We start from the raw sequence: 27,711 nt of genomic DNA, 5'->3' as shown, positions 1-27,711 counted from the left end.
CATGGACTGCAGGGCTCCTGCCTCGGATGTGTTCTTCACCAGCCAATCGTCGAGATATGGGAACACGTGTACCCCCAGTCTGCGAAGTGCCGCTGCTACTACAGCCAAGCACTTCGTGAACACTCTGGGCGCAGAGGCGAGCCCAAAGGGTAGCACACAGTACTGGAAGTGACGTGTGCCCAGCTGAAATCGCAGATACTGTCTGTGAGCTGGCAGTATCGGGATGTGTGTGTAGGCGTCCTTCAAGTCCAGAGAGCATAGCCAATCGTTTTCCTGAATCATGGGGAGAAGGGTGCCCAGGGAAAGCATCCTGAACTTTTCTTTGACCAGATATTTGTTCAGGGCCCTTAGGTCTAGGATGGGACGCATCCCCCTGTTTTCTTTTCCACAAGGAAGTACCTGGAATAGAATCCCAGCCCTTCTTGCTCGGATGGCACGGGCTCGACCGCATTGGCGCTGAGAAGGGCGTAGAGTTCCTCTGCAAGTACCTGCTTGTGCTGGAAGCTGTAAGACTGAGCTCCCGGTGGACAATTTGGAGGTTTGGAGGCCAAATTGAGGGTGTATCCTTGCCGGACTATTTGGAGAACCCACTGATCGGAGGTTATGAGAGGCCACCTTTGGTGAAAAGCTTTCAACCTCCCTCCGACTGGCAGGTCGCCCGGCACTGACACTTGGATGTCGGCTATGCTCTGCTGGAGCCAGTCAAAAGCTCGTCCCTTGCTTTTGCTGGGGAGCCGAGGGGCCTTGCTGAGTCGCACGCTGCTGACGAGAGCGAGCGCGCTGGGGCTTAGCCTGGGCCGCAGGCTGTCGAGAAGGAGGATTGTACCTACGCTTGCCAGAAGAGTAGGGAACAGTCTTCCTTCCCCAAAAAAATCTTCTACCTGTAGAGGTAGAGGCTGAAGGCTGCTGGCGGGAGAACTTGTCGAATGCGGTGTCCCGCTGGTGGAGCTGCTCTACCACCTGCTCGACTTTCTCTCCAAAAATATTATCCGCACGGCAAGGCGAGTCCGCAATCCGCTGCTGGATTCTATTCTCCAGGTCGGAGGCACGCAGCCATGAGAGTCTGCGCATCACCACACCTTGAGCAGCGGCCCTGGACGCAACATCAAAGGTGTCATACACCCCTCTGGCCAGGAATTTTCTGCACGCCTTCAGCTGCCTGACCACCTCCTGAAATGGCTTGGCTTGCTCAGGGGGGAGCTTGTCCACCAAGCCCGCCAACTGCCGCACATTGTTCCGCATGTGAATGCTCGTGTAGAGCTGGTAGGACTGAATCTTGGCCACGAGCATAGAAGAATGGTAGGCCTTCCTCCCAAAGGAGTCCAAGGTTCTAGAGTCCTTGCCCGGGGGTGCCGAAGCATGCTCCCTAGAACTTTTGGCCTTCTTTAGGACCAAATCCACAACTCCAGAGTCATGAGGCAACTGAGTGCGCATCAGCTCTGGGTCCCCATGGATCCGGTACTGGGACTCGATCTTCTTGGGAATGTGGGGATTACTTAGAGGCTTGGTCCAGTTCGCCAGCAATGTCTTTTTGAGGACATGATGCATGGGTACTGTGGACGCTTCCTTAGGTGGAGAAGGATAGTCCAGGAGCTCAAACATTTCAGCCCTGGGCTCGTCCTCCACAACCACCGGGAAGGGGATGGCCGTAGACATCTCCCGGACAAAGGAAGCGAAAGACAGACTCTCGGGAGGAGAAAGCTGCCTTTCAGGAGAGGGAGTGGGATCAGAAGGAAGACCCTCAGACTCCTCGTCAGAGAAATATCTGATGTCCTCTTCCTCTTCCCACGAGGCCTCACCATCGGTGTCAGACACAAGTTCACGGACCTGTGTCTGCAACCGTGCCCGGCTCGACTCCGTGGAACCATGGCCACGGTGGGAGCGTCGAGAGGTAGACTCCCTCGCCCGCACCGGCGAAGCTCCCTCCGCCGACGTAGTCGGGGAGCCTTCCTGGGAGGCTACCGCACTCGGTACCGCAAGCGGCACCGATGTCGGAGACCTCACCCCGGACAAGGGGCCAGCCGGCGCCTCGCTCGACGGTACCAGTGGCGCAAGCACCCCCGGTACCGGAGGGGTAGGGCGCAACAGCTCTCCCAGGATCTCTGGGAGAACGGCCCGGAGGCTCTCGTGCAGAGCGGCTGTGGAAAAAGACATGGAAGCCGATGCAGGAGTCGATGTCAGAACCTGTTCCGGGCGTGGAGGCTGTTCAGGGCTGTCCAAAGGGGAGCGCATCGACACCTCTTGAACAGAGGGCGAGCGGTCCTCTCGGTGCCGATGCTTACTGGGTGCCGACTCCCTCAGCAACCCAGAGCTCTCGGTGCCGACACGGGAAGGGGACCGGTGACGATGCTTCTTCGATTTTTTGGAACGAAGCACGTCACCGGAGCTTCCCGGCACCGACGAGGAGGACGTAGAATCCAGCCGTCTCTTCCTCGGGGCCGAGGCCGAAGAAGGTCGGTCTCGGGGGGGCTGTACCGCAGGAGCCCTCAGGGTAGGGGGAGACCCACCCGAAGGCTCACCGCCACCAGCAGGGGAATGGACAGCCCTCACCTGCACTCCAGACAAAGCACCACCGTCCGACGACATCAGCAGACGAGGAGGTCTCGATACCACCAACGCCGACGCAGCCCTCCGATGTCGCCCCGATGCAGAGGGCCGATGCCTCGATGCACTCGATGCAATCGGGAGCGAGGATGAAGGTCCGGGCGCCGACGACGTCGAAGCAGTCGATACTCCCGGTGCCGATGCCGACGAAGAGCCCGAGAACAAAACGTTCCACTGGGCTAAACTCGCTACCTGAGTCCGCTTTTGCAAAAGAGAACACAGACTACAGGCCTGAGGGCGGTGCCCAGCCCCCAGACAATGAAGACACGATGCGTGCCTGTCAGTGAGCGAGATTACCCAGGCGCACTGGGTGCACTTCTTGAAGCCGCTGGAAGACTTCGATGTCATGGGCGGAAAAATCGCGCTGGCGAGATCAAAACTCGAAATGGCGAAAATGGCACCGCAAAAATAGGGGGAAGAAAAACTTCGACCGAGGCCTAAATAGGGCCTACCCCGACGACGAAAGAAAACTTACCGGGGCAAAACTAGAAGTACGGGAGGGGAGAAAACCATAAAGGTCTCCTTCCGACACCTTTTTTTTTTTTTTAGAACGAAGTCGATAAACGACGCGCGAGGTCAACTTTGGGGCGCGAACGGCGAAACACGACCGTACCGAGCGCGGACAAAAGAAGACTGGCCGGCACGAGCCGGTTCGGGCGGGAAGACGGCCGCGCATGCGCGATGCGCATCGGCGCGCAAGGACTAGCAAAGGACTTTGCTAGAAAGTGTTCCGTTTGGAGGGGCTGCCGTGGACGTCACCCAGCAATGAGAACAAGCAGCCTGCTTGTCCTCGGAGAATATATGATATCCTGGTTATAGAAGTTACACTCAATAACTGAATCCACATTTTGGGAGGTACTTATGGCAAGCATGGTTTACTCAATATGAAAGAGCACAGCTAAGACAGGAGTTGGTGGTGTATTTGGAAAAAGGGAATCCTTCCCTAATCCCCAATACTAGTGTGGTCTGTTCCCTAAAGCTGCATGCAGGATGTACCATCAGTTTCCTGAAACTCCTCGTAGAGGCACTGCAGCTCCAGCTCTTGCTCCTGTGTCCAGAGCACAATGGGAGGCCTTTTTCTGCAAGAGGAAACACAGCAATGCATCAAAAGTGCATCACAAGCTATACATCAGGGGTGTCAAACTGCAATTTTGTAGGGCTGCCAATCACTCAGCTTTTCAAGGTATTCCTAATGAACATGCACAAGATATGTTTGCATGCACTGCTTCTACTGTATGCAGATATATCTTATGAATATTCATAATTGAATTGGAATACGAAAGAACTACACTGAAACACCAAGGTAGAAGTACGATACAGTGACTGGAGGAATATATCCGGCAATTTATAAGAACTGCAGGAACATTTGGCTCAGAAGGTCTATGCAATAAGTTTGAAGGAAGTACATCACGTTTGAGGGCATAGTAGCACCTCAACATGGAAAGTACTGATACAGAATACTGAACCTAAAGCATAGTACAATTATGGGCAACAGAAGGATATATCCTATATAATAATTCTCACCACCAACGTTCTAATCGGGAATTGCCTGTGTCCATGCCTCCTTCTTGATTTAGGCTCCTTAGCCAGGCTGACGTCACTAACAGCTGATTCCAAGTGGCAAGGAGCGGAGCATCAAACAATGACCCTCCTCCAGCCACCCATGTCCTGCGACCCTCCCCTCCCCCTGCTCCCCCCCCTGCAGCCACCCATGCCCAGCGGCGACCCTCCTCTCCCCCTGCCGCCCCTGCAGCCACCCATATCCAGCGACCCTGCTCTCTCACCTGCCCCTTCTTCATCCACCCATGTTGTGTAACGAATTCTTCGGTGCAGGCAGGAAAGATCCCCGGTCCTGCCTGCCCACTGCTGGCGCTCCCTGCTGCCGGATCGCTGTTCAAAATGGTCGCCGATACTTACAAGGGCGGCCTCGAAGACTTCAGCAGAAGTCTCGCAGGTCCACCATTGGAAGTCTCGGTGGCCATTTTGAACAGCGATCCGGCAGCGGGGGAGCATCAGTGCCAGCAGCAAGCAGGCAGGACCGTGGATCTTTCCTGCCTGCCCCGAAGATTTCATTACACAACCTGGATGGATGAAGGAGGGGCAGGTGAGAGAGCAGGGTCGCTGGACATGGGTGGCTGGAGGGGGGGCAGGGGGAAAGCAGGGTCGCTGGACATGGGTGGCTGTGGGGGGGGCAGGGTGAGAGGAGGGTCGCTGCTGGACACGGGTGGCTGCAGGGGGGGCAGGGGGAGAGGACGGTCGCTGGACAGGGGTGGGCTGGAGGGAAGGGGTGAGGGGGTCCTAAGACCAGAAAGGTAGGGGGAGGGGGCGCACACACACTCTGTCTATCACATACACTGTCTCTGACACACTCTCTGTCTATCACACTCTCCATCTCTCACACACACACTCTCTCTCAACATACACTCCGAGGAAAATCTTGTTAGTGTCCGTTTCATTTCTGACAGAAACAGGCCTTTTTTACTAGTAAGATATAAGTTGTAATGAAATCCTTTGTAACAGATAGGAAAGTCGGAATTTTTGTATCATACTGTCTCCAAGGGTAAAGTGAATGATACAGAAAAGAGAGGTTGAATGAGATAAGAGTGAGGATTAGATGTGTGAGAGTAGTGAATGAATGGAATGCATGAGAATCATAAGAATTAAAGTTGAAGTGGATTTTATTTGCAGTTTGATATAAATAAAGAAATTAAAGTCATAAATAAGTAGTTACTTAATTTTAATATTATTCAAATAGTGTAACTAGAGAGAAATAGAGGAATCTCATTATAGGGACATGAATATTCATTAGAGATAACCTGTACTCCTGACTGGTCTGTGACCTTCCAAAACTACAGTTTGACATCCCTGCTATTCATAATAAAACATCAAACTACTACAGATAAAGATCAAAATGGTCCACTCAATCTTCCCAATAGCAATCTGTCCACTTTTGATATATGCACACAAATTTCTGTATAGAACACAGCATGCTCTTAATCTTCTGCCATGTCTCATCTAACCAGTGAATTTCAGGGTTGTAATTCATGTTCCAAGCAAGTTACCGCATTGCTCCATTTCCAGCCTCTTGCCACTATATATCCTTGTGTTTATTCATTATTATTATTTATTTATTTATTTATTATTTCATTGTTTGTCTTCACCACATCCTTCAGGAGGACATTCCAGGCATCCAACCTTTCCGTGAAAAAAAATACTCAACATTGCTCTCAATCCACATCTTATTTTACTATGGCTTTTGAGTTTGTGCAATTTTTTTATTTTTTATGGAAGCAGCGGTCAGGCCCAGAATCAGGTTTCATTTTATAATACTATGACTCTATGTTTTGTAGGTCTCTCTTAGTTTTAATGTTTCTGTGTACTATTTGAAATGGCCTTCCTTCCTTTCTTGTTTGTGCTTTTAGACTCTGAAAATCAGTGAAATTTGACTTGGTCATGAATCTGCGAAAACCCAAATAAGCATTAACAAACCCTTGGAGTTTTGCATCATGCCCTTAGTTCTATTAACTTCCTTTCCACTGAAAAAAATGATTGTTTCTTGTACAGCTATACCTTTTAGTTATTTAGTTAAATCTGTTTATTGCAACTGAAATGATAATACAAATGTGAATACAAAAAAAAGAAGTAATTGTAATCAACAATGATAAGAAACATGTTTCCAACAGATGCACCAGTTGAGACATCAATTGCCCTCACCACCCCCCCCCCCCAAAAAAAAACAAACCCCAAGGTGTATATAAGATAAAGGATTATGCCCTTTAAGTTCAAAATTATTCTTAGCTCCTCCCCACACGTCAGTCATTAATGCCCTTAACAGACCAAGCAATGCATCACTCTGTCTCATAGAAAGGTATCTATAGCCCTGGTATGCCAGTCCTTCACTCCCTCTCGGAGTACTGCTAGCACATTTCACTTTTCTCTATCCTCTCCATCTAAGACAAGAAAGTAAAATTACTCTATGCTCATATTTATTAAAATACTTAAACAAAACCACACTCAGTTTAGAAATCTTTTGTTCAGCCAAAGAGCTGGTTTCCTTTAGCCATAAATGTTTTCAGGCAGCTGGGCAAGGTTTTGTGTGGAGGTATACCAGTGACTTCTCCCAGGACAGTCTTGCAGCACTAGACCCTCTGCCCACCCTTCTGCCAATGCTTACTTTTCCCGTTTGAAGTCCTTCACACTGTCTGCCAATTCCATTGCCACCAGCTGGTTAATGACCTGTCGCCTGGTCCAGCTCGAAGGCCTCAGGTGAGCCAAGATGGCCTCAATTACATCGTCACCTTGATGAGGAAAAAGAAAGGGGTGAAGTCTCCCCAGCACACTTTACTATTTGCAGCTTTTCTTGCTGTGATAATTCATATATTTCCGCAAAGTAGAGAGGGAGGGGAGGAGGAGCCTGCAGCCTCTAAAGGGCTAATGCCCTAGATATAAGTTATTGCACTTCCACACTGAAGCACCATTATGCTACAAGAATCCAGGCTCCACACATGCCTCAAACTTATAAACATTTACAAGGGAAATCTATCCTAGTTTTTGGCAGTTTTCTATGGCAACCTCCCCCACCTCACCTTCCACTTCCCTGTGCTCCAGGTAAAGCTCCTTCAGCTGCTGCTGCTCTGCCGGGCTCCACTTCAAGTGCTTGCGATTATCACTGTGTAAAATGAAGTAAAAAGAAAAAAAAAAGATAAACTGAATAGCACACAAAACAAAAGGTCAAAAACATTACAATAAAAAACACAGGGTTTAAAAAAATAAATTCAGTTGTTTAAACAAGTAATAACCATTAAAGCCACCCTTTATTTGCAATTCAAAATGGGAATGTGGGTAAGGATCACTGCATCTGCCCATTCATCAAGGTGGGGGGGGGGGGGGGGGCTGGGCTGCTGATTGTGCTGTCAGAACACCATGTAAGTGTCACATTAACTGATCCACCTATACCGTATCTAGAACTAGTGCTAGAATACTGCATTCTTCTCCAACATACGCAAGAATCATCCAGCTTGTCAGTGATCTTCTGTCCCTTCATCTGCACCATTGGGGGTTATAGATATAACACACAATTGGTTCTTGCAGCATGAAATATATTCCCCATTTCCTTGTGGCAGAGTCTACCTGGCCTCACCTGTCATCCGACTGACGGTACCCTTCAACCATTTCACGTATCACTGTGGCATTCTTCCAGAAGAGTAGCTCCACAAAGGCCTTCTTGTTGGTGGCTCCCAGCACAAAGAACCGGTTCAGAATGTACTTAGCAAAGGTAACCAGCTCCTAACAGAATAGGGGAGGGGTAAGGAGAGAGAATGAAAGACTATAAAAAAAACAAAACAAAACATACAGCTAAAAGCGTCTCTCCTCCCCTTCAGTTACCACCACTTTTCTGTGGTTACAATCAAAGCAATTTACATGGTTATTTAATAGGTTTTTGTCATCTGATTAGACTTTTCTAACAATGGCAGATCAGAATAAAGAACTGTAAACTAGCTTTGTGTATTATGATTCCTGGTAGCATATTGTCCAGTTTCTTGTTAATGTAATCTGCATAGAGCTCTTCGAGGTGTTTTGTGGAATAGAAGTATAACATAACATTATATACAGGTACTTATTTTGTACCTGGGGCAATTAAGGGTTAAGTGACTTGCTCAGAGTCACAATGATATGCAGTGGGAATTGAACCCAGTTCAACTGGTTCTCAGGCTAACCATTAGGCTACTTTCCCACTCTTACACTAAAACAACGCATCCCCTTCTCCGAGGCATTGAAAATCAGCCACGGTGCCATAGTCTACTCTCATGCATCCTTTTCCCTTCTGCCTCACCTTGTAGGCACCAGCAGCAGGATCAGATAGCACGCGGTTAAAGAGGCAGAAGACAGAAAGCTGGAAGAGAAGTGCCTCCATCTTGAGGTCATAGGCAACGCGGTGCAGCAGTTTCACCACACAGTGGTTGGTGTAGGTACTGTTTTGCTGGTAACTTCTCAGCAGTAACAAGTAGGGTTTCATCACATTAGGGCTGGCAAACCTGTCAGGAAACGGACACAACAACAACAAAAAAAATAAATAATCAACCTGTTTAGCTTCAGTAAGCACACAAAAAAACCCATCTCTTTTCTGCACACCTTGTCAATGCCCAACCTTGTAATAATCTCCATCACAGCACAACAGAATTAGGAGTGTCCTAAGTCAATCGTCCTTTAGGGATACTGTGAGCAGCAGTCTGAACTAGACTATAGCTACATGCCTTCAGGAAGAAGCTCCCCAAGCTCTCACTCCTTCCATAGTGAAAACTAGGTTTGGTTTTTAGGGTAGTCAAAACCGGAAAAATTTCTTGCCTGCTAGGTTTCTTTTCTTGAGTCTTGCCAGAACAGTTCAGAATGAAGAGGCTATGCACCTCTACCAGGTGATGGAGACAGAGAAGAACTGGCTGTGGCAATTTGCCCTTTACGGAGAACTGTAAACTTGGCAACTCTGTAGCAAAAAAATAGATAGCCAATTTTTCCTCCCCAACTTTACCCTTGGGTGGGAAGGGAGAGTAAAAACTGTCTCTTTAACATACTCCTTGGAGCACAACCAATTTGTTTATATCTATATACACCCCCCCCCCCCCCCCCCCATACTGTTTCTAATAAATACCTGGGCTATTAGAATAAATGGTTTTCTGAAGTCTAGGGAGGACTAATCATAGAGGCACCATTTCTCTCCTTCACACCTCCCTTCCCATGACCACCACCATTTTTCTCCTCTCTCATCTCCACCCTGCCCCTTCCCCACAGTAAATGGTATTCTTCCACACGGTTATGGCAGTTCGTTAGTACAGGGTCTTGAGCATCTGTGCAGGCTCAAAACCTTCAGTAGCAGTGCATGCTCAAGACCCTACACTGGCACAACACCAGAACTGTGAGAAAAGGTAAAAAGAGAGATCTGGTCATCGGGGGGGGGGGGGGGGGGGGAGTAGAGGGTTGAGATGAGCAATGCTGGTTACTGCAAATTCCAGAAAAGGGGGGGGGGGATTTTATTGGAGGAATCTGTTTGGCTTTCAAGACAAAATTTACAGAGTTTTTCTGAACTGAAATAGGGGGAGGGGGCCCATTATTACAAACAACACATATATAGACATATAAAGAAAGAAAGAAAGAGAAAAAGGGTGGAAGGAAATGACATAACCTTAACAGGCAAGAAAATTCTCTCATTGCATATTGCATACCAGACCAACCGAATTGAATAACAAAGCATCCCACTAACTCAGGCGGGATCTGACCGGCTTCAGCCTGAGTACCCCCATACCAAAATCCATAAAATCCCTTGTGAGAACATCCAACCTGTAGTGATTAAAAAATATATGTAGTAATGTTGCCACCCTACAGATCTCTGATGGATAGATAGCATGGGCCTCTGCCCATGAAGTTCCTATGCCTCTGGTAGACTGGGCCTTAAATCCATGACGGGAAACAAACGGCTTGAGAAGATAAGCCCACACTACAGTTTCCTTAAACCACCATGCTATGGTTGCTTTCATAGATCTCCCTGGACAGAGTATCTTGCAGCCACACAAATGAAGTGACTCTCCCGTGGTGTCACTGACCCGGACTAATACCAAGCATTAAGCTTAAAAGCTATCACAATATGTGCACGTGCAGATTCCTGCTCTAGTTCACAGTATATATCCTCAGATAAGAACCGCCCCTTTCAGTTTATTTCTTTCCGCGTTGACGGTCAGACCCGCTGACTATATACTCTCCTCAGTGCAGTTTTTTTCTCGCATTTATTTTAAATTTTGTTTATTTTTTAGTTTATTTACTTCATCTTGACAATTTCCTCCTTATTCAAGGAATTTGACTTAGCAGCTGTTATCTTCCCTGTCATATCTGCAAAAAAGCAAGGTTTCAAATGCTGCATAGACTGTAATACTAAAATTTCTAACGCAGATCCTCACGATCAATGTGTTCGTTGTTTGGGAAAAGCACACTTAGATTCTAACTGTGAGAAGTGTGCTAGCATGCTCCCTCGAACACGGAAAATTAGGGATCTGAAAATGAGAGCCGTCGACGACTTACCTCCTCTTCAAATCAGTTGTGTAAGAAAGCTACAGGCAAAAGGAAGCACTCCGACGAACCTCTGGCTGGTAAATCAGCAGCCTGTTCAATAAATGCTGATCTCTCCTCAGTCTCTGCCACCACAACTTATTACTTCAGTTGTCAGTACCGAGACTCAACTTCAGGGCACGCCCTTTGAATCATTGGGGCTGATAATCTCCTGAAAAAAGAGCTAGAATGCTCAATGATTTACAGCACGGCACTGAATCTCCTTATTCTCATTGGCACCAGTCTGATTCCTCAGTGCCTCATCATCATACTCTCGTCAGCACCATCACACTCTGCACCAAAGGAGCTCTTCTCCTGCTCGGCACCATCATTCTCTGCACCGAAGGAGCTCTTCTGCTCGTCGGTACCAACAGAGCTCTTCCCATTCTCATCGTCGAGCTGACTCCTCCCACTCATCATTGGGTTAGCTTCTCCCCTTCTCATTGGAACCAATCTAGCTCCTCACCAGCACAATGCTTCCGCTCAGCAGTTTTATGGCTCTTCTTCTCATACTCAAACCACTCCAAACAGATACCATCTCTCTCTCCAGAATACAGACAGGATTTAAACAATCAAGTGGTGTCTCCTAAGCATAACTCAGCATTTTTAGACACAATGCCTACTGACAATACCTCCTCTTCCTTTCGAGTGTCACAGTCTAATGAAGATATTCTCCATCTCCTTTGTGATTTTTTATTAAAAAATCAGAACAGTCTAGCCAGCAGCACTTGACTTCTCAGGTTCATTCAGATTCAGCAGTTACCTTCTCACGTTCTGCTCCTTCTTCATCTCATAGAAAACGTTCATGATCAGTGTCTACTTCAGAGTCCAGGGCAGCAGAAGTTTTTTCGGACTATGAATCTTCTCCTCTACATTCTTAGAACCACTCTAAGTGTTCTTCTCTTGATAACTGTTCTGGACACGTGTGATCACGATCATAGCCCATCTTCGTCAGCTAAGGATAATGATTTTCCCTTATCTAGACGATTGGCTCATCTCATCACCAACTCCTCAAGATGCACTCCAAACACTGCAGAAGGTCACCTCTCTCCTCAAGATTCTTGGGTTCCTTATCAATTCGGAGAAATCTAAATTCCTTCCAGTTCAACGGTTCAAAATCATAGGAGAATTCTTCATACACCTCAGATGCTAGCGTACTTGCCTCTCTCAGCAGAGCCATGCAAATTCACATCCTTATCTCTCATCTGAATCATGTCTCATTCACCACGGCACGAACATTATTAGTCCTTCTGGGTCATATGGCGACTACAATACCAGTAGTACCTTTGGCAAGACTACATATGAGGCCCTTGCAGTGGCACCTGAGGGACCGATGGATGCAAGCTCTCCATCCTATGTCAACAAAGATAGGACTTTCTCACAGTCTGAAAAATTCCCTCCAATGGTGGACTCACAACCCCACATCTCCTTCAAGGTATGCCATTTCGGCCTCCTCTACCTTCAACTTACCTAACCATCGATGCATCCAAACAAGGGTGGGGAGCACACATGAACTCTTTCAAGACACAAGGTTTTTGGACTCACGAAGAGACATCATACAGTATCAATCTTTTAGAACTGCAAGTCATCAAATTGGCTCTTCACGCGTTTCATATTCACCTCTCTCATCAACAAATTCACAGTCAAACAGACAATCAGGTGGCAATGTACTATATCAACAAGCAAGGGGGTACCGGGTCCCGACAGCTGTGCAGGGAAGCTATGCAGATCTGGCATTTAGTCTTAGGTCTCCAGTCCATGATCTCAGCATCCTACCTACCCGGGGTGCAAAATGCCTTAGCGGATTTACTCAGCAGGAAATTACAGCCACACGAGTGGTCACTCAAGACCACTGTTACACATGCTCTCTTCAACAAGTGGGGGTCAGCCTCTCATCGACTTGTTTGCATCCCATCTCAACGCCAAGTGTCACAGATTTTGCTCAAAGTTTTCTAGTCCGAACAGAATAGCAGAAGACGCTTTCCAAATTTCATGGACAGGAGACCTTCTCTATGCTTTTCCTCCAATTCCACTCATTTCCAAAACGCTCCAGAAGGTAAAATTGGAAAGAGCGCCTCTTTTATTGATAGCTCCTTACTGGCCGAGACAGGCATGGTTCATATTTCTCCTAAACCTAACTTTGCAGCCCCCGCTTCCACTTCCGCTGGACCTAATAACACAACAGCAAGGCAGTCTTCTTCATCCAGACATCGAATCTCTCCGCCTCACAGCTTGGATGATCAGTCCCAATAGGACATGATATTTTCACAAGGTGTTCTTAAGAGTTCTCCTCGCCTCTAGAAAAGACTCCACTTTGAAATCTTACACACCAAAATGGAGGCGTTTCTCCGACTGGTGTTCACGTTATCGCCTCCACCCTGATACTGCTTCTCTATCTCGTGTCTTAGATTATCTCTCCATCTTTCGAAATCAGGATTATCATACTCCTCAATAAGACTGCATTTAGCATCTCTTTCAGTGTACCATGACCCGGTGGACAATTTGACTCTCATGCAACATCCTGTTTCAAAATGATTCCTCAAAGGACTCATGCACCGTTACCCTCCCATTCGTCCACCAACTCCTCTATGGGACCTTAATTTAGTACTGAACGCGCTTATGATTTCTCCTTTCAAACCTCTTCACAGTGCAGAACTCAAATACCTTACTTGGAAAACGTTGTTTTTAGGAACTGACTTCAGCACGCCGTATTGGTGAGATACAGACTCTCGTCCACTATCCACCATATACTCAACTACTCCATAAGGCCGTGCTTCGCACTCATCCGAAGTTCTTACCTAAGATAGTCTCACCTTTGCATTTAAATCAAGTAATAGTGCTTCCAACTTTTTATCCTCCTCCACATGATACTGCAGATCATAAGAGGTTTCATACTCTGGACTGTCTAAGGGCTCTAACCATTTATCTGGATAGAACCAAATCTGAGAACAGACCTTCTCAATTATTTCTTTCACTTCGATCTACTCTATTGCTGCAACAGGGCATTCAGTTCTGTCAACCCCAATTCCTTCGCATGGTTATAAAAACAGAGTGCCTTCATGATCCATTTGAATTGAAAACAAAGATCTACTAGGGCTAAACAATTATAAAGAATGAATGTAGATACTTGGAACATCTTTGGTTGGAGCTAGCCACTGAGTCGTCAACTATACTTTTTTAGCAGACTCACAAGGGGCTTTGATAGCTGATGATTTGAGGAAAAGGTGATTATGACAGCAGCTAGTTGTTAATATGGATTGGAGCTTGAATATCCACTGGAATGGTGGTAAGCCAGTTTACGACCACTTACGAAATAACATTACCCACTACTAAGGTCACAACCACAATAACCCTTGATGTGTGTGCTTACACAATGTGTGGGGAACATCCTGTACAGCAATATTTGTCAGCTTTTGAGGTATACCTGTGTCCCTTCTCCAATTGCGGAAGTTGGGCACAAGTATGGTGGTATACAGGTTCATGGGTTCCCTACTCAGGTACTGAGATTCCAGATCTAAAAAAGAGCATTTCCATCATGAAATTGCGAGTGAATGGCCTCTGTCCAATGACAAAATGTAATTAAGTGGCTATCACTTTCAGAGGAGTAACGGCTGTTACATACAGAACTTATTCCTTAGGAATTGATGCCACAGGTAGAGATCCCATTGGAAAATTCAAGATTGTTCCACCTCCAGCCCAACCAGAAAAGAATCCTTTGATGCCGACGAAGATCCCAGAGTTAAAGATTCCTTACCAGATTGTGCCGATTAATAATTCCAAAGATTTAGTGGCACTAGAAACAGGATTTGGGGAGACAAACCTATGGCTCGAATGGGCGCATTATACTACAAAGAGTTTGAATGTCTCTAATTGTTATTTTTGTTCCCATGCAAGAGCAGAACCAACAGTAGTTCCTTTCCCTTTAGATCTCCGCCATGATCCAGATGGGTTTTGGTGTATGTTAGAGTTATTGCAGGTAAAAGAAGACATCAATCAGTCTTGTCAGCATCTTGACGAGCACCACCCCTACTTACCCCCTCGGATGAGGGTCCCACCCGCATTTAGGATTCCCGATCCTGCTACCAGATATCATACATGTCTGGAACGATATGGGGTGAAAAATACACGGTTTCTAGGAAATTTGACCAATTGTAACACAACCCTAGAAAAAGGGACTCTACGAAATCTAAATCTCACAGACTTTTCACAAGCTAGAGCAGACATATGGTGGTATTGTGGAACCCGTACTATCCACCATACACTTCATAGAAGTTGGACAGGCAGATGTGCCTTGGTCAAATTGGTAATTCCAATTGTAATAGCATCTTTGCTCCCTCCTCATAGCAGCTCTTTCTCACGAGTGAAGAGAAATGCAATGCCTGGATCTTTTGATGATCGGGTCTATATAGATGCAATTGGAGTTCCAAGAGGGGTTCCTGATGAGTTCAAAGCCAGAAACCAAATAGCTGCAGGATTTGAATCAGCTTTCTTTTGGTGGGCTACTATAAATAAGAATTTAGACTGGATCAACTATATATATTACAATCAGCAGAGATTTGTGAACTACACTAGAGATGCAGTTCAAGGAATTGCAACACAATTAGACGCCACCAGCAGGATGACGTTGGAAAATAGATTAGTTCTTGACCAGATTTTGGCATCGGAGGGCGGAGTGTGCCGGAAAATAGGTACACAGTGTTGCACCTTTATCCCCAACAACACTGCTCCAGATGGATCAATCACCAGAGCTTTGGAAGGTTTAACCTCACTGTCACAAGAATTGGCAGAAAACTCTGGCGTTGATACATCCTGGACAGGTTGGATGGATAGAGCTTTTGGTAAATGGAAAACATTTATCATTTCAGCAGCCACGACCATAATCATAGTGGTAGCAATTTTTGTATTAGTAGGATGTTGCATAATCCCTTGTGCTAGAGGCTTGGTAGAACGCTTAATTGAAACTGCAATAATGAAAAAGACAACAGCAGGACAATATGTCCTGTACGAAAATCTCCTTCCCAACACCACAGGAGATAACACATTGGACTATCTCCCTCTGAGAAGGACCAATCGCTATGCAAATGCTAGAGACATGGTAGAAATGTCTGCAACTGTATAACCAAATATAGCACACAGGGATACAATATAGAACGTTAAGCTTTATGAAATAATGCAATAAAAACAAAGAAATATAAGTATATAATCAAATATAACTATATAATCAATGCAAAACTCTATATATAACCTATAATCAGTATATAACCAAAGGAATGATTGATTGTTATGAATATATATACACACCTATATAAGAGTAAGAATAGAACCTGCATACTAATGGGTTGAGCAAAAGTATTGGTATAAAAGAAATGACTGAAGTAGTGCCTATGTTATGATCTGACTCTCAGTAATTTGACCATATCAGGTTTTAGAATAGACTCTGCAGGACAACAGTTTTACAAGGATACCTTCTGGAATGGATGGTACCATGGTACGTTAACCCTGGTGTCACCCTATGGGATAGGGTGAAGAGGGGAATGTTAATATGGATTGGAGCTTGAATATCCACTGGAATGGTGGTAAGCCAGGTTACAGGACTTTGGTCAGCAGAGAAGCCTTGACTAGGCCTGATAACCCACTAATGGCATAACAGTTGAGAACCTGCAAACGCAGGACTATATGATGAAGTCTTAATAGAACCTGAAACTAATTACAAATTGAATATAGCATATATGATGATAGAATAATAGATAAAAATGGTTTTTAAAATCTAGCTTGTATCTCTATAACATGGCACACAGGTCATAAGATTATATAAAAATAGATTATGAAACTGGATGTTTCTATAAAAGATAAAGACAAGATGTTCAGGGTGACGGAAATGATGCGAGGTTTTGAAATAGCAAAAGAAAGAGATGTTTACCGGAAAAGACAGTTGGGTACAGATGGACACCTGGCCGGAAAAGAAATCTTACAAAATAACTAGAACAGGAAAGAAGTTGGTACAAAAAGTACAAATGAACATCTGCCGGAAAAGAGGAAAAAAATTGGTACAGAGATATTGGCCAATACGATAAAAAAATAGGTACTGACATAAGCTTCTATTGAGATCTGTGCCTATAAAAGAGCTAACATTCAGACAGAAAAGTTAGAAGCTTCTTCAGCACTTGACCGACGGCAGAGCTCTGTGCATTTGAACCTAGATGTATGTATTAAACTGAAGACTTTATCTTGGTAAGAATAAACAAGATCTTATTCCTGAAAACTATCTTTGTCTTTATTCCTACATACTGTATTATATGTACTCTTTCCTTATTATCTGCTATACACAAATAAACTACACAGACTGAACCAGAAAGAGTAGATTAGAAATATATATATATGTGGGAACATAAATGGCCCTAGATCCAGAAAGACAGAAAGCAGTGGTCATGGGAATTAGTTTCGAACTGCGACAGCTGATGCCTCCCCAGAACAGACCCCCCTGGGATTGGAGGGAAACTGTACAGAATCTTTTGGATGAACTTAAGATGTTCAATCCCCCACGTGGAAGAGTCCAGAAGGGGTCAGAAAGAGGAGCAGATAAACATAGTTTTCAGCAGAAAGTAACTATATGTTGGTTTTCAGAGACTATGCTGAAAACAGGGATATGAACTCGGTGTTGGCTGATTGTTTATGGAATGTTTTTCAGGTTGTCTTCATCTGAAATTCTACAGCTTCTTAAAAAATTTGGGAAAGGATCCCCCAGAGGTGATCCTGTTGTGGTTGACTGTGTTGATAAATTTGTTTTTTAAGGTAGGTTGTTGCCCCAAGATTTTTGGAGATATTATATTCTGGATTATTAATTTTCACATAAGTGCGTGTAATCACTGGTATAATACACTGGTGCTTGACCCGCATAAGAATATTGAGCCTGTAGTACTGGTAGAAAGTGTCCCACTATTAACCCATACTTATTCATTGTCTCGCAAAATGATCATTCTTAACTAATTGGTAAAACTGATGAATTACTTGCTGGGCCCATTTTTCAAAATGTTCCTTTCTCCCTACCATGTATATAATGTTTCCTCATCACTAATGGGGGTGAATCCAAAAAGTTCCCCTTTTATCATTTTTACTTCCCCCTAAATTTGCATTAAATACCAAATAAAATGGGGATCTGGGTCAAGATTTGGCGAACTGAGAGCTGCTCACTAATGTAAAAGGAACTCTGAGGCTTACTTATGCAACCCTTAGAGAATGCTGTTTCGTAATTTGTACAGAGTGTATTTCACCCAGGTACAACTACACAAGTCAGGTTATGTACAGTCCCATTTGTGTGAAAAATGTTCCATTTTTTTTTTGTTACATTTGTACCCCGCGCTTTCCCACTCATGGCAGGCTCAATGCGGCTTACATGGGGCAACGGAGGGTTAAGTGACTTGCCCAGAGTCACAAGGAGCTGCCTGTGCTGGGAATTGAACTCAGTTCCTCAGGACCAAAGTCCACCACCCTAACCACTAGGCCACTCCTCCATTTTGGACACCTTGTTTCATATTTTCTGCACCTGCCCAAAAATTAAGCAATTTTGGAACACCATAGTGGCATACATTTCGGATCCTAGAGATAAAACCTGATGTTCCCCAATTAGCCTGCTGCTGGACAAACCAGGTAATAGAGGTAATAGAGGAGATACTCTGCTTATTCGTAAATTCTATCTGCTAGCACGCAATTACAATCATGGACACTTGCTGAACCATCCTCTTTATAGAAGTGGAGAAATATCAGATTAATCAGCTGCTTACATGGGAGGAAAGTAGTTCTTTTAAATGTAAACAGTGTTTTCTGAAGTCATGGGACAGTTTCATTCAGCATATGAAAAAGAAGTCTTCTCTTAAACTCAATATAATGATGCACAGACACAGAGATACCTTTCTTTTATATATTTACTAGCCGTTGAGCCCGTAAAAACGGGCTGGTATAGAGGTTTTCCTCCCCCCCGCGGTCACCACCGCTCCCCTCCCCCCCGCGAAGTCGCCACCGCTCCCCCCCCCCTCAAAGTCGTCGCCGCCACCCCTCCACCTGGTCCGGGCCCTCTCTTCACTTCTGAACTTACAGATCCATTCGCCGAACGCAGCAACGCACATCAGCTGAGCTGCCCCTTCCTTCTCTGCCTGTGTGTGTCCCGCCCTCGCTGATGTTACGTCACAGGAGGGCGGGGCCACAGGCAAAGAAGGAAGGGCTCACTGCAGCTCAGCTGATGTGCGTTGCTGCGTTCGGCGAATGGATCTGTAAGTTCAGAAGGGAAGAGAGGGCCCGTGCCGGGTGGAGAGGTGGCGGCGGCGACTCCGAGTGGGGGGGGGGAGCGGTAGCAACGTCGGCGGCGCAGTTTCCCTCTCTGTCCCGCCCCCCCCCCCCCCGTCATCACGTATTGACGCGGGGCGGGACAGAGAGGGAAGTCTCTACTGCGCATTTGCAGTGAGTACGGTCACTCGCCGTTTATATGTTTGATTGGGGATTTTGTTTTTCTATGCTTTAATCCTTTTCAATAGATTGCTGACAGCTATAAGAAACCAGGCTAAGGTGATTTCGCCGTTTTAGTTCGGGTTTGGGAGGAGTGAGGGTTGGGGGTTTAAAAGAAAAAGGTATGACATGTTTGGTTTGTGGTGGACTAGGTTCCTTTTTTTCTTTATTTTCTGTTTGTATTGGATTCATGTTTGCCTACTGTCTTACAAATAAAGGAATTACAAATTTCTTTTATCTATGGAAAATATTTTTGCATGCAATTATTCCACCATGTCTGTTCCATTCGCATTTGTCACCTACTTCTCAATTAAGTATATGTTTAATCTGGACTTCCAGCCCTCATTGTAACTGTACAATTTGCTTTCATATCCTCCAGTCTAACTCCTCCTCTTCCCCAATACAAACTTGTTAATCTTTTGAAACTTTTCTAGAGCCATTTTGGATATTTTGATGAGTAAGGCTTGGAAGAAATAAAAGCAGCTTTGGCTACCACATTCATCTTAATCATAGCTATCCTCCCCCACCATGGCAAATAACCTTTATGCCACCTCTTCAGGTCCCCTTGTATCTCTGAAAATCCTCCCATAATTTTAGCTACATCATGCCAATTTAAAGGGCAAGTACCATTTCAGTGGCACCACTTCCTCCATGTCTAAGGTCGCATTACCTCTGTTTTGTCTAAATTTACTCTAAATCTCACCACCTTTTCAAATTTTGAAAATTCCTGTACCAAAATATTGTTAACAGCATAGGCTGTGACACACAGAATGATATCATCCGCCAATAGTGCCAATTTATGTTCCTGATTGCCCACCTTAATCCACCTCACATCTAGATTCCCTCTAAAGTTTTCCACAAAAGCTTCCACAGCAAATTAGGAGATAGAGGATACCCTTGCCTGGCTCCCCATTCACACCCAAACCTTCATTCCTCCCCCAAGCATCCTCCATTTGCTTTTAACCTAGCTTCTGGGTTTTCATATAATCACATAACCCATTTAGCACAATTTTCTCCTATCTGATCTATGACCCTCATCAAAAAATACCAGTTCACTGTGTCAAATGTTTTCTTCTGTGTCTACTGCTACCATCATCACTTTTTCCTTATCCCTCTGGGCTACCTACCTCACTTATATGATATGCTTTACATTATCCACTGCTTGTCTGTTAGGAATAAACTCAGATTTTTCATTGTGTATCAAATCAGGTATTTCCCCAGCCATCTCAGTGCCAAGATTTTAGCAGAGATTACATTAAGCAGGGATATGAGCCTGTAGATCTGCACAAAGACACATCCTTCCAAGCCTGGACTCCATATCTAAACTTAATCCCAGACCACAATATACTCCTTTCAAATCCTCTTTTCTCTGTTGTACAAATCAGGCACCCCACATTGAAAAAAACAAAAACACAGTACCCAGACTTTGCATCTCTGAGATGGCTGCATGCACGTTTCCCAAGCAGCAAAACGTAAAATGGTTTTGGAATGCTGTTTGCTTTGATATAAAAACAAGAAATCTCAATAAATGCAACTTATTTATAACGCCACAATTTAAAACACATTTGTGATAAATGTGACGGAGGGCCTTCATAGAGAGAAAAGTCAAAGGCAGAAAATGCATCTCTCATCCAAAATACTAAGGATGTGAAATCAGTAGGGCGCACTAGTTTATTAAACCAAAAGTTTGAGAGAGAAAAAGGCCTAAAAATAAAAAAAAAATTCCAAAAAGAAGAATGTGGAAATGAACTAAATTTTTCTTTTTGGCCTGTGCACATCCCTAAGAAATACTATTTAGCACATCCTTTACCGTTTCAGGTAGTCAAGAAAGTTGAACTCCTTTTCTGACACATGGACAGACTGGAGCTCTTCTTCCATTTCCTCTTCTTCCTCCATTTCCTCAGGGTCCTCTGTCCTGGGCGCTTTCTGCCCTGAGATTAGAAAAATGAGATCTTAAAATTGCTAATACTGCAGATCCATCTGATTAAGACAACCAAGGAGCTCACTTTCAAAGCACTTAGATTTACAAAGTTCCATAGGTTGCTATGTAAAGTCTAAGTACTTTGAAAATACGCCTCTGTAAATGCTTTAAAAAAAAAAAAAAAAGCAGATGAGGGATACTACCCTCTAAAAATAAACTTATGTATACAGTAGCCCAGGGGCAGTGCAACACTTTGTAGTTGTTGGGGTCCAAACATCCTCCATTCCCGACCCCCAGATTCTGATGCTATATAGGGTAAAAATATTAGCTAGACCATAGCCCCAGTGGTCCACCCCATTCTTCTGCCTGTGTAATAGCCTATAGGACCCGATAAGAAAGGTCAGGGCCCCCAGAATTAAGCTCAGGCTCCAAAAAGAGATGATCTTCTAAGGATGGGGAATCTTTTATGCTTTCGTCTCAAAAAGAATCCCCTCTGTATTCTTTCAAACAAGGCAGAACAGGACTGAAGGAATGGGATGCAAGGGGAAATAACTCCATACTCTGTAAAGCTGGGCCTGCAAAGGATCCAAATTAACCTAAGTCTAGTAAATAGATCTCCTTACATCAACACTAAGAAACCTCCCTATGAAGGCTGATCCTCTCAATGGCTACCGGTCATAAGACAAAAAGGAGAGGAGTCTTCCAACAAACAGATCTCTGAGGTGAAAATGAAGGTGGTCCCCCTGCATGTGTCCTATTATAGACAAAGAACTTGCTGCTCTTGCCATTTTTCCTGTTTCCCGTTTTGACTTCCCCAGCGTAATCAGTTGACCAAATAAGAAAGGACCAAAAATCCCTCCCTGTACAGCAAGGCCACTGCTACCATCTTATTATATCAAGAGCAGAGCCTTAAGTTGCCAGACACCCAAGAAAACACATCTGAGAACCATTCAGTAGTACTCTCTGAAGGGACGAATGGGAATGCTCCCATCAGGTCCAGAACCTGAGATATTTCCTCATCTCTTCATCCTACTGAATGGTCAATGGCTTCTATCCTGAATGCCTTGGATATTTCCATGCCACTGACCCAAGTTTGATAGAGAAATGGAACCCCAAACCTGCAGCTGAATTAGTTGAATGCTGCTGCTACTGTGGCCACCCTTTTAAGAAGGGTCACACAACCCAGTAAACAAAGGCCTCTGCCACTGTCATAAAAGGAAATGTTGAGAACCCAACCGAAGGCAGAAGGCAGCCCAGAAAGAGAAACAGCAGCAGGAGGGGATAAAATGGCCACCATTCCACGTTTTCTCCGAGAGAAACCAATCAGTCACATTATATCCAGAGACCCCCTCCAGAACTAAGGTGCAATCCCAGCAGTCACTGTACTCCACTGCGCTGACCTAAGTTTCCCCGGAGGCTGTTGCAGCAGGAACAATACCTTGCTGTGCTGAGGTAAAGAGAAGGCTGCAAAAAGCAGCAAGGCAGGTGGTCCGTCAGATCCAATATGGAACAACAAGGCAGACCTCATTAAAAAAACACAGTTTTTATTAATAGATTAAAAGCTACCAGAAATTTAACATAAAATGCTCGACATGGGCAATGATTGTATGTGTATGCAGCCACTCCTTTTAAGCAAGATTCTGGGATCAGCCTCTCATAAAAACACTGTGATTGCAGTGAAAGCCTACAATCATGAGAGACTGATCCCAGAATCTAGCTTGCTATGTTTTTAACAGTTACACCAGCCAGGCTATTTTTGGAATTTTATATCAGCTGGTGACCCACTGCCTCTGACTCAGGCATTTTATACTGGCGAAACATGGCCATGTCAGGCATTTTATGTTACATTTCTGGGAGCTTTTAATCCATTAATAAAAACTGTGTTTTTTTACAAGGTCTGCCTTGTTGTTTTATTTTCCAACAGATGGCTGCATCCAATCATAAGTAAACACTACTCTGACAAGCCCCTTTTCACACCACACCCCTGGCTTCGGCCTTTCTGCTGTCAGTTCCTGCTTAAGAACCACTAAGCCACCAAAGCAAAAATACCATTCTTTCAAAAAAACAACACACCTACCACTCCCAGCAGAAGTGCTTTCTTTCTTCTGAGGAAAAATTCACTTCAGTACTGCAGTCCTCACTGATTTAAAACCTCTTTTTTACTATTTTGTTTTCAATAAAGCAAATAAAAGTTAGGAATATGTAACTCAGGGATGAGAGGGAGGGACTCGCACTCTTTTGAATATTCTCCTTTAGGCCTTATTTTTTTTTTTATTAAATTAAATGAGGCCTGGATTCCTGCCCTTCCTCTGTGCTAAACTGATCACCAGTTCTCCGGCCCAGGAGCTAGCCACACCAGACCAGACCAACTGCACAGTCAGTCCATCATCAGCTGGAGGCAAAGAAAAAAAATGGTGAGCTCGGACTGCATGGTGTCCTTTATAAGGCAGAGATTGCAAGCAACTGTTCTGTCTCCATCTGCTGGTTGATGGGTACAACCCATTGGTTCTTGACTGGTCTGGTAAGGAAGAGTAACTTACTCAATGAGGATAGTTCACAAGAAGGGATGTAGGGAAGAAATGAGGAGCTGCAGAGTGAAAGTACTTATAGATGAGAGAAGCTTAAACAGTTTGCAGAAACTGATAGTGATTTCAGAAGAAGGGTTAACAAGGAAGCTGTGCAATGTGCTAGACACAAATCTCACCGCCAGTATCAGATGCTTAGATCGCTCATTGGTAACCCTCAGGGCACCTGCAACGCAGTCCGGTGGTTGGGCACAGAGGTTGCTGTAATGCAATGATTGTATGTGTACGCAGTCACTCCTTTTAAGCAAGGATACTCACGGGGAAGCTCTGCAAAAAGGATATGCTTCAGTAGCTGAACTTCTTCTTCTGGCTGCAGCTCATGTGCCCCAAAGGCATCTCCCTCTGGCCATACTTCCCTAAGGAAAAATGATGAGAGAAAAGAATTCATATACCTACTAGAAGCTGCTGTTCAATAAACACACCAATAAAGGGCTCCAGATTCACCTCAGATACATTAAATAGCTATAGCTGAGGAGAAGGATAGCATAAAAAAACAATCTCCTAATTTTCAGGGGTTAAAGATGAAGTTTTGTAGTCGTCTCGGGCCTAATATTAAAAGGATTTATGCTCCTAACAGACTTATGCTCATATTAGCCTCTTTAAAAGTGTTAGGGCTGAGTGCCTAAATCTTTACTCAATTTAGGGGTTTAGTGAAATTTTAAGGAGAACAAGAAGTGGGTGGCAACAACGGGTAGATTTAGGGTGGAGAAAGGAACTTAGCACTAATGTTCAGCACTAAGCTCACAAATTACGTTCATAAATTTAAATAAATGAATGCAGACAAATTTATAAGCATAACTTTTAAGCTCGTAAATTAACATTAATTTTCAGCTAAAAAAAGTTAGGCTCCTAAATTTGACTAAAAATAGGGCAGAAATTTAGGAGCCTAACTTGAAGCACAAATTTAGAAGCTCAGCTTCTTTTGAATATTTGGACCCTGGATTTTGGTGAACATCTCAAGCTTCTGCTGAAGGACAGAACTTATGGCACAATACCTACTGTTACCCACCTCTGGTCTTTAAGATACTTTAGGACATCTACATCATCTGTATAAGAGGGACACGGAAGGGAAAGCTCACATGTTCACATGTAGTGAGCTTGTAGATATAACTGATCAAAAATTCTATATCAAAATTAAACACCCAATCAAAAAGTGTGATTGCAGTTAATCACATGTTTAATTGCCGTCTGGACATCTCCTCTGACCGCCACAGCATTACCTGTGCAGTTAACCAGATAGGGGCAATATTCAGCCCACTGCCCAGCTAACTAGGGGGCCTTTTTTTTACAGAGTGGCAGCTCTTCCAGGACTACCGCTTGCCCAACATGGGATTAGAAAACCAAAACACTTTTGTTTTAACCTGATTCACTTGAAGCATATGTTCAACTGTCCATGTCTGAATTTTATTCATAGCACAAAAGATTCTAACAGAGGTTTCATGCAAAGTAGCACAAGTAGCCACATTGAGCCTGCAAAGAGGTGGGAAAATGTGGGATACAAATGCAACAAATAAATAAAGTAGGGACCAGCATTAAAATATCTTCCACATAGGAAAATAAACATTCACCCTCACCAATAGCAGTATGTGAGAGGGAACTCATAAAAAGGTTAAATAAATAACACAGGGGATAATGGTGAACCCTGAGGCACCCCACAAGTAGATACCCAACTCTTTGACATTTCACCTCCCTTCCAAACAGTATAGGACCTATTCATTAAAAAAAAAAAAAACCCCAAAAAACAAACAAACCCTGAACCTATTCAACAGTGAACCAGACATACCCAGTCCACTCAGTCTAGTGATCAGCAATCCAGGTTCAAAAGCTGCCAAAATATCATATTAAAGTATAACAATCTGTTTACCCTGCTTAAATATTCTTTAACAATAGCAGTTAACACCAGCAAAAAAAAAAAAAAAAAAAGAGATTCGGTGCTATGTTGAGATCTAAACCCGAATTGTGTGGATTGGTAACACAGAAACATGATGGTAGATAAAGGCCATATGGCCCATCCAGTCTGCCCATCCTCTGTAACCCCTAACTCTTCCTTTTCCTAAGCGATCCCACATGCTTATCCTTTGCCTTTTTAAATTCTGACACAGTCCTCGACTCCACAACCTCCACCGGGAGGCCATTCCATGCCTCCACCACCCTTTCCATGAAATAATACTTTCTTAGATAACTCCTAAGCCTATTCCCTCAACTTCATCGTATGCCCCCTCATTCCAGAGCTTTCCTTCAGTTGAAAAAGGCTCACCTCCTGTACATAAATGCCTTTGAGATATTTAAACGTCTCTATCATGTCTCCTCTCTCCCAGGTTATACATGTTGAGGTTCATAAGCCTGTCCCTATATTTTTTGTGTTCAAGACCGCTTACTAATTTTGTAGCCGTCCTCTGGACCGACTCCATCCTGTTTATATATCTTTTCATAGGTGCGGTCTCCATAACTGCACACAGTACTCTAAATGGGGCTTCACCAGAGACTATCACCTCCTTTTTCCTGCTGGTTATCCCTCTTTTTATGCACCCAAGCATCCTTCTGGCTTTGACCATCACTTTTTCTACCTGTTTGGAACCTTTAAGGTCATCAGACACAATCACCCCCAAGTCCCACTCTTCCTTTGTACACTGAAGTGCTTCACCCCCTATACTGTACAGTTCCCTTGGACTCTTGCGACCTAAGTGCATGACCCTGCATTTTTTGGGATTAAATCTTAGTTGCCAAATATTGGTCCATTCCTCCACCTTCCTCATGTCATTCAAACCCTCCAGGGTGTCCACCCTGTTGCAGAGCTTGGTATCATCCGCAAAGAGACAAACCTTACTAGACAGTCCTTTCGTAATACCGCTGACAAAGATGTTAAAAAGAGCCATCCCAAGGACTGATCCTTGCAGTACTGTGCTGACAACATCCTTTTTCTACAGAGCAAGCCCCATTTACCACTACCCTTTGTCTCCTTCCATTCAACCAATTTTTAACCCAATCAGTTAGTCTAGGTCCCATACCGAGGGCACTCAATTTATTTATCAGAGTTGCCTGTGCAGAACATGACTACCAAGTGACTCCAACAACTTGGTAAGCAGAGGAAACCCCGCTATAGGTCTAAAACTACAAGTAAGAGAAGTTCTGAGCTTTTGGTATAGGGATAAGTGCAATACAACCCATCTCTGCAGGACGTTTCCCAGACATCAGCAAACTATTTAAAAATGAGACTAACCAAAGAACTATAATATTTGGTAAATTAGAAAACAAATTAGGACAAATATCCAACACACATTGACAGGATGACATTTTTGGAAACAATGAATGGAAAAGAATGGAAACTTAAACACTTGAAACCATTCTTCCCAAGGGAAACATTTCGCAATTAGATACAATCAATGGTACTAAGCCACGTTGACTACTGCAATGGAATTTATGCGGGATGCAAAGAACAACTCATAAAAAAACTTCAAACCGCTCAAAACACGGCAACCAGACTTTTTGGAAAAAACGCGATTTGAATGCGCCAAACCCCTCCGAGAAAAACTACACTGGCTCTCAATCAAACAACAAATTGCTTTCAAAATCTGCACCCTAGTGCATAAAATTCTCTACGGCGATTCCCCGGGATACATGATTGACCTTATAGATCTACCAACCAGGAACTCATCAGAATCATCATGAACATACCTAAATCTTCACTACCCAAGCTGCAAAGGTCTCAAATATAAATCAACTTATGCATCCAGCTTTTCCTACATAAGCGCACAACTATGGAATGCATTACCAACAGCTGTGAAACCAACGTACAACCACTAAACTTCCGGAAATCACTCAAAACTAACCTATTCAAAAAAGCATACCCTACTGACCCAACATAAATGCCTAAACCCTGCAACACAACGGAACCGAGGCTTAAACACAAATAACGCTTCCTCTCCACGAAACCATACATCATAATGGACACAAAATCATCTGTCACATATTGAACTTTATTCTACCATGACATCACATGCATTTGTT

The 27,711-nt window shown here is 44.2% G+C and overlaps 1 protein-coding gene across 4 annotated transcripts in view; it reads right to left on the bottom strand.

Moving 5' to 3' along the window:
* The window catches only part of TIMELESS (timeless circadian regulator), a 163,180-nt gene that overhangs the window by 56,669 nt on the left and 78,800 nt on the right, over positions 1-27,711 (bottom strand). For all 4 annotated transcript variants that reach the window (XM_030196703.1, XM_030196706.1, XM_030196705.1 and 1 more), the window contains exons 16-22: positions 23,962-24,059; positions 21,008-21,128; positions 8,438-8,639; positions 7,745-7,890; positions 7,191-7,273; positions 6,779-6,902; positions 3,601-3,683 (exon numbers count right to left, since the gene is read on the bottom strand). In XM_030196703.1, the coding sequence (XP_030052563.1) occupies positions 3,601-3,683; positions 6,779-6,902; positions 7,191-7,273; positions 7,745-7,890; positions 8,438-8,639; positions 21,008-21,128; positions 23,962-24,059 (857 nt within the window). The remainder of the gene's footprint in view (positions 1-3,600; positions 3,684-6,778; positions 6,903-7,190; positions 7,274-7,744; positions 7,891-8,437; positions 8,640-21,007; positions 21,129-23,961; positions 24,060-27,711) is intronic.

Source organism: Microcaecilia unicolor, chromosome 3 (genome assembly GCF_901765095.1).
Source record: "Microcaecilia unicolor chromosome 3, aMicUni1.1, whole genome shotgun sequence".
Lineage (NCBI taxonomy): Eukaryota > Metazoa > Chordata > Amphibia > Gymnophiona > Siphonopidae > Microcaecilia > Microcaecilia unicolor.
Note: the sequence above shows the minus strand (reverse complement) of the source record. Positions and strands in the feature narration are given on the sequence as shown.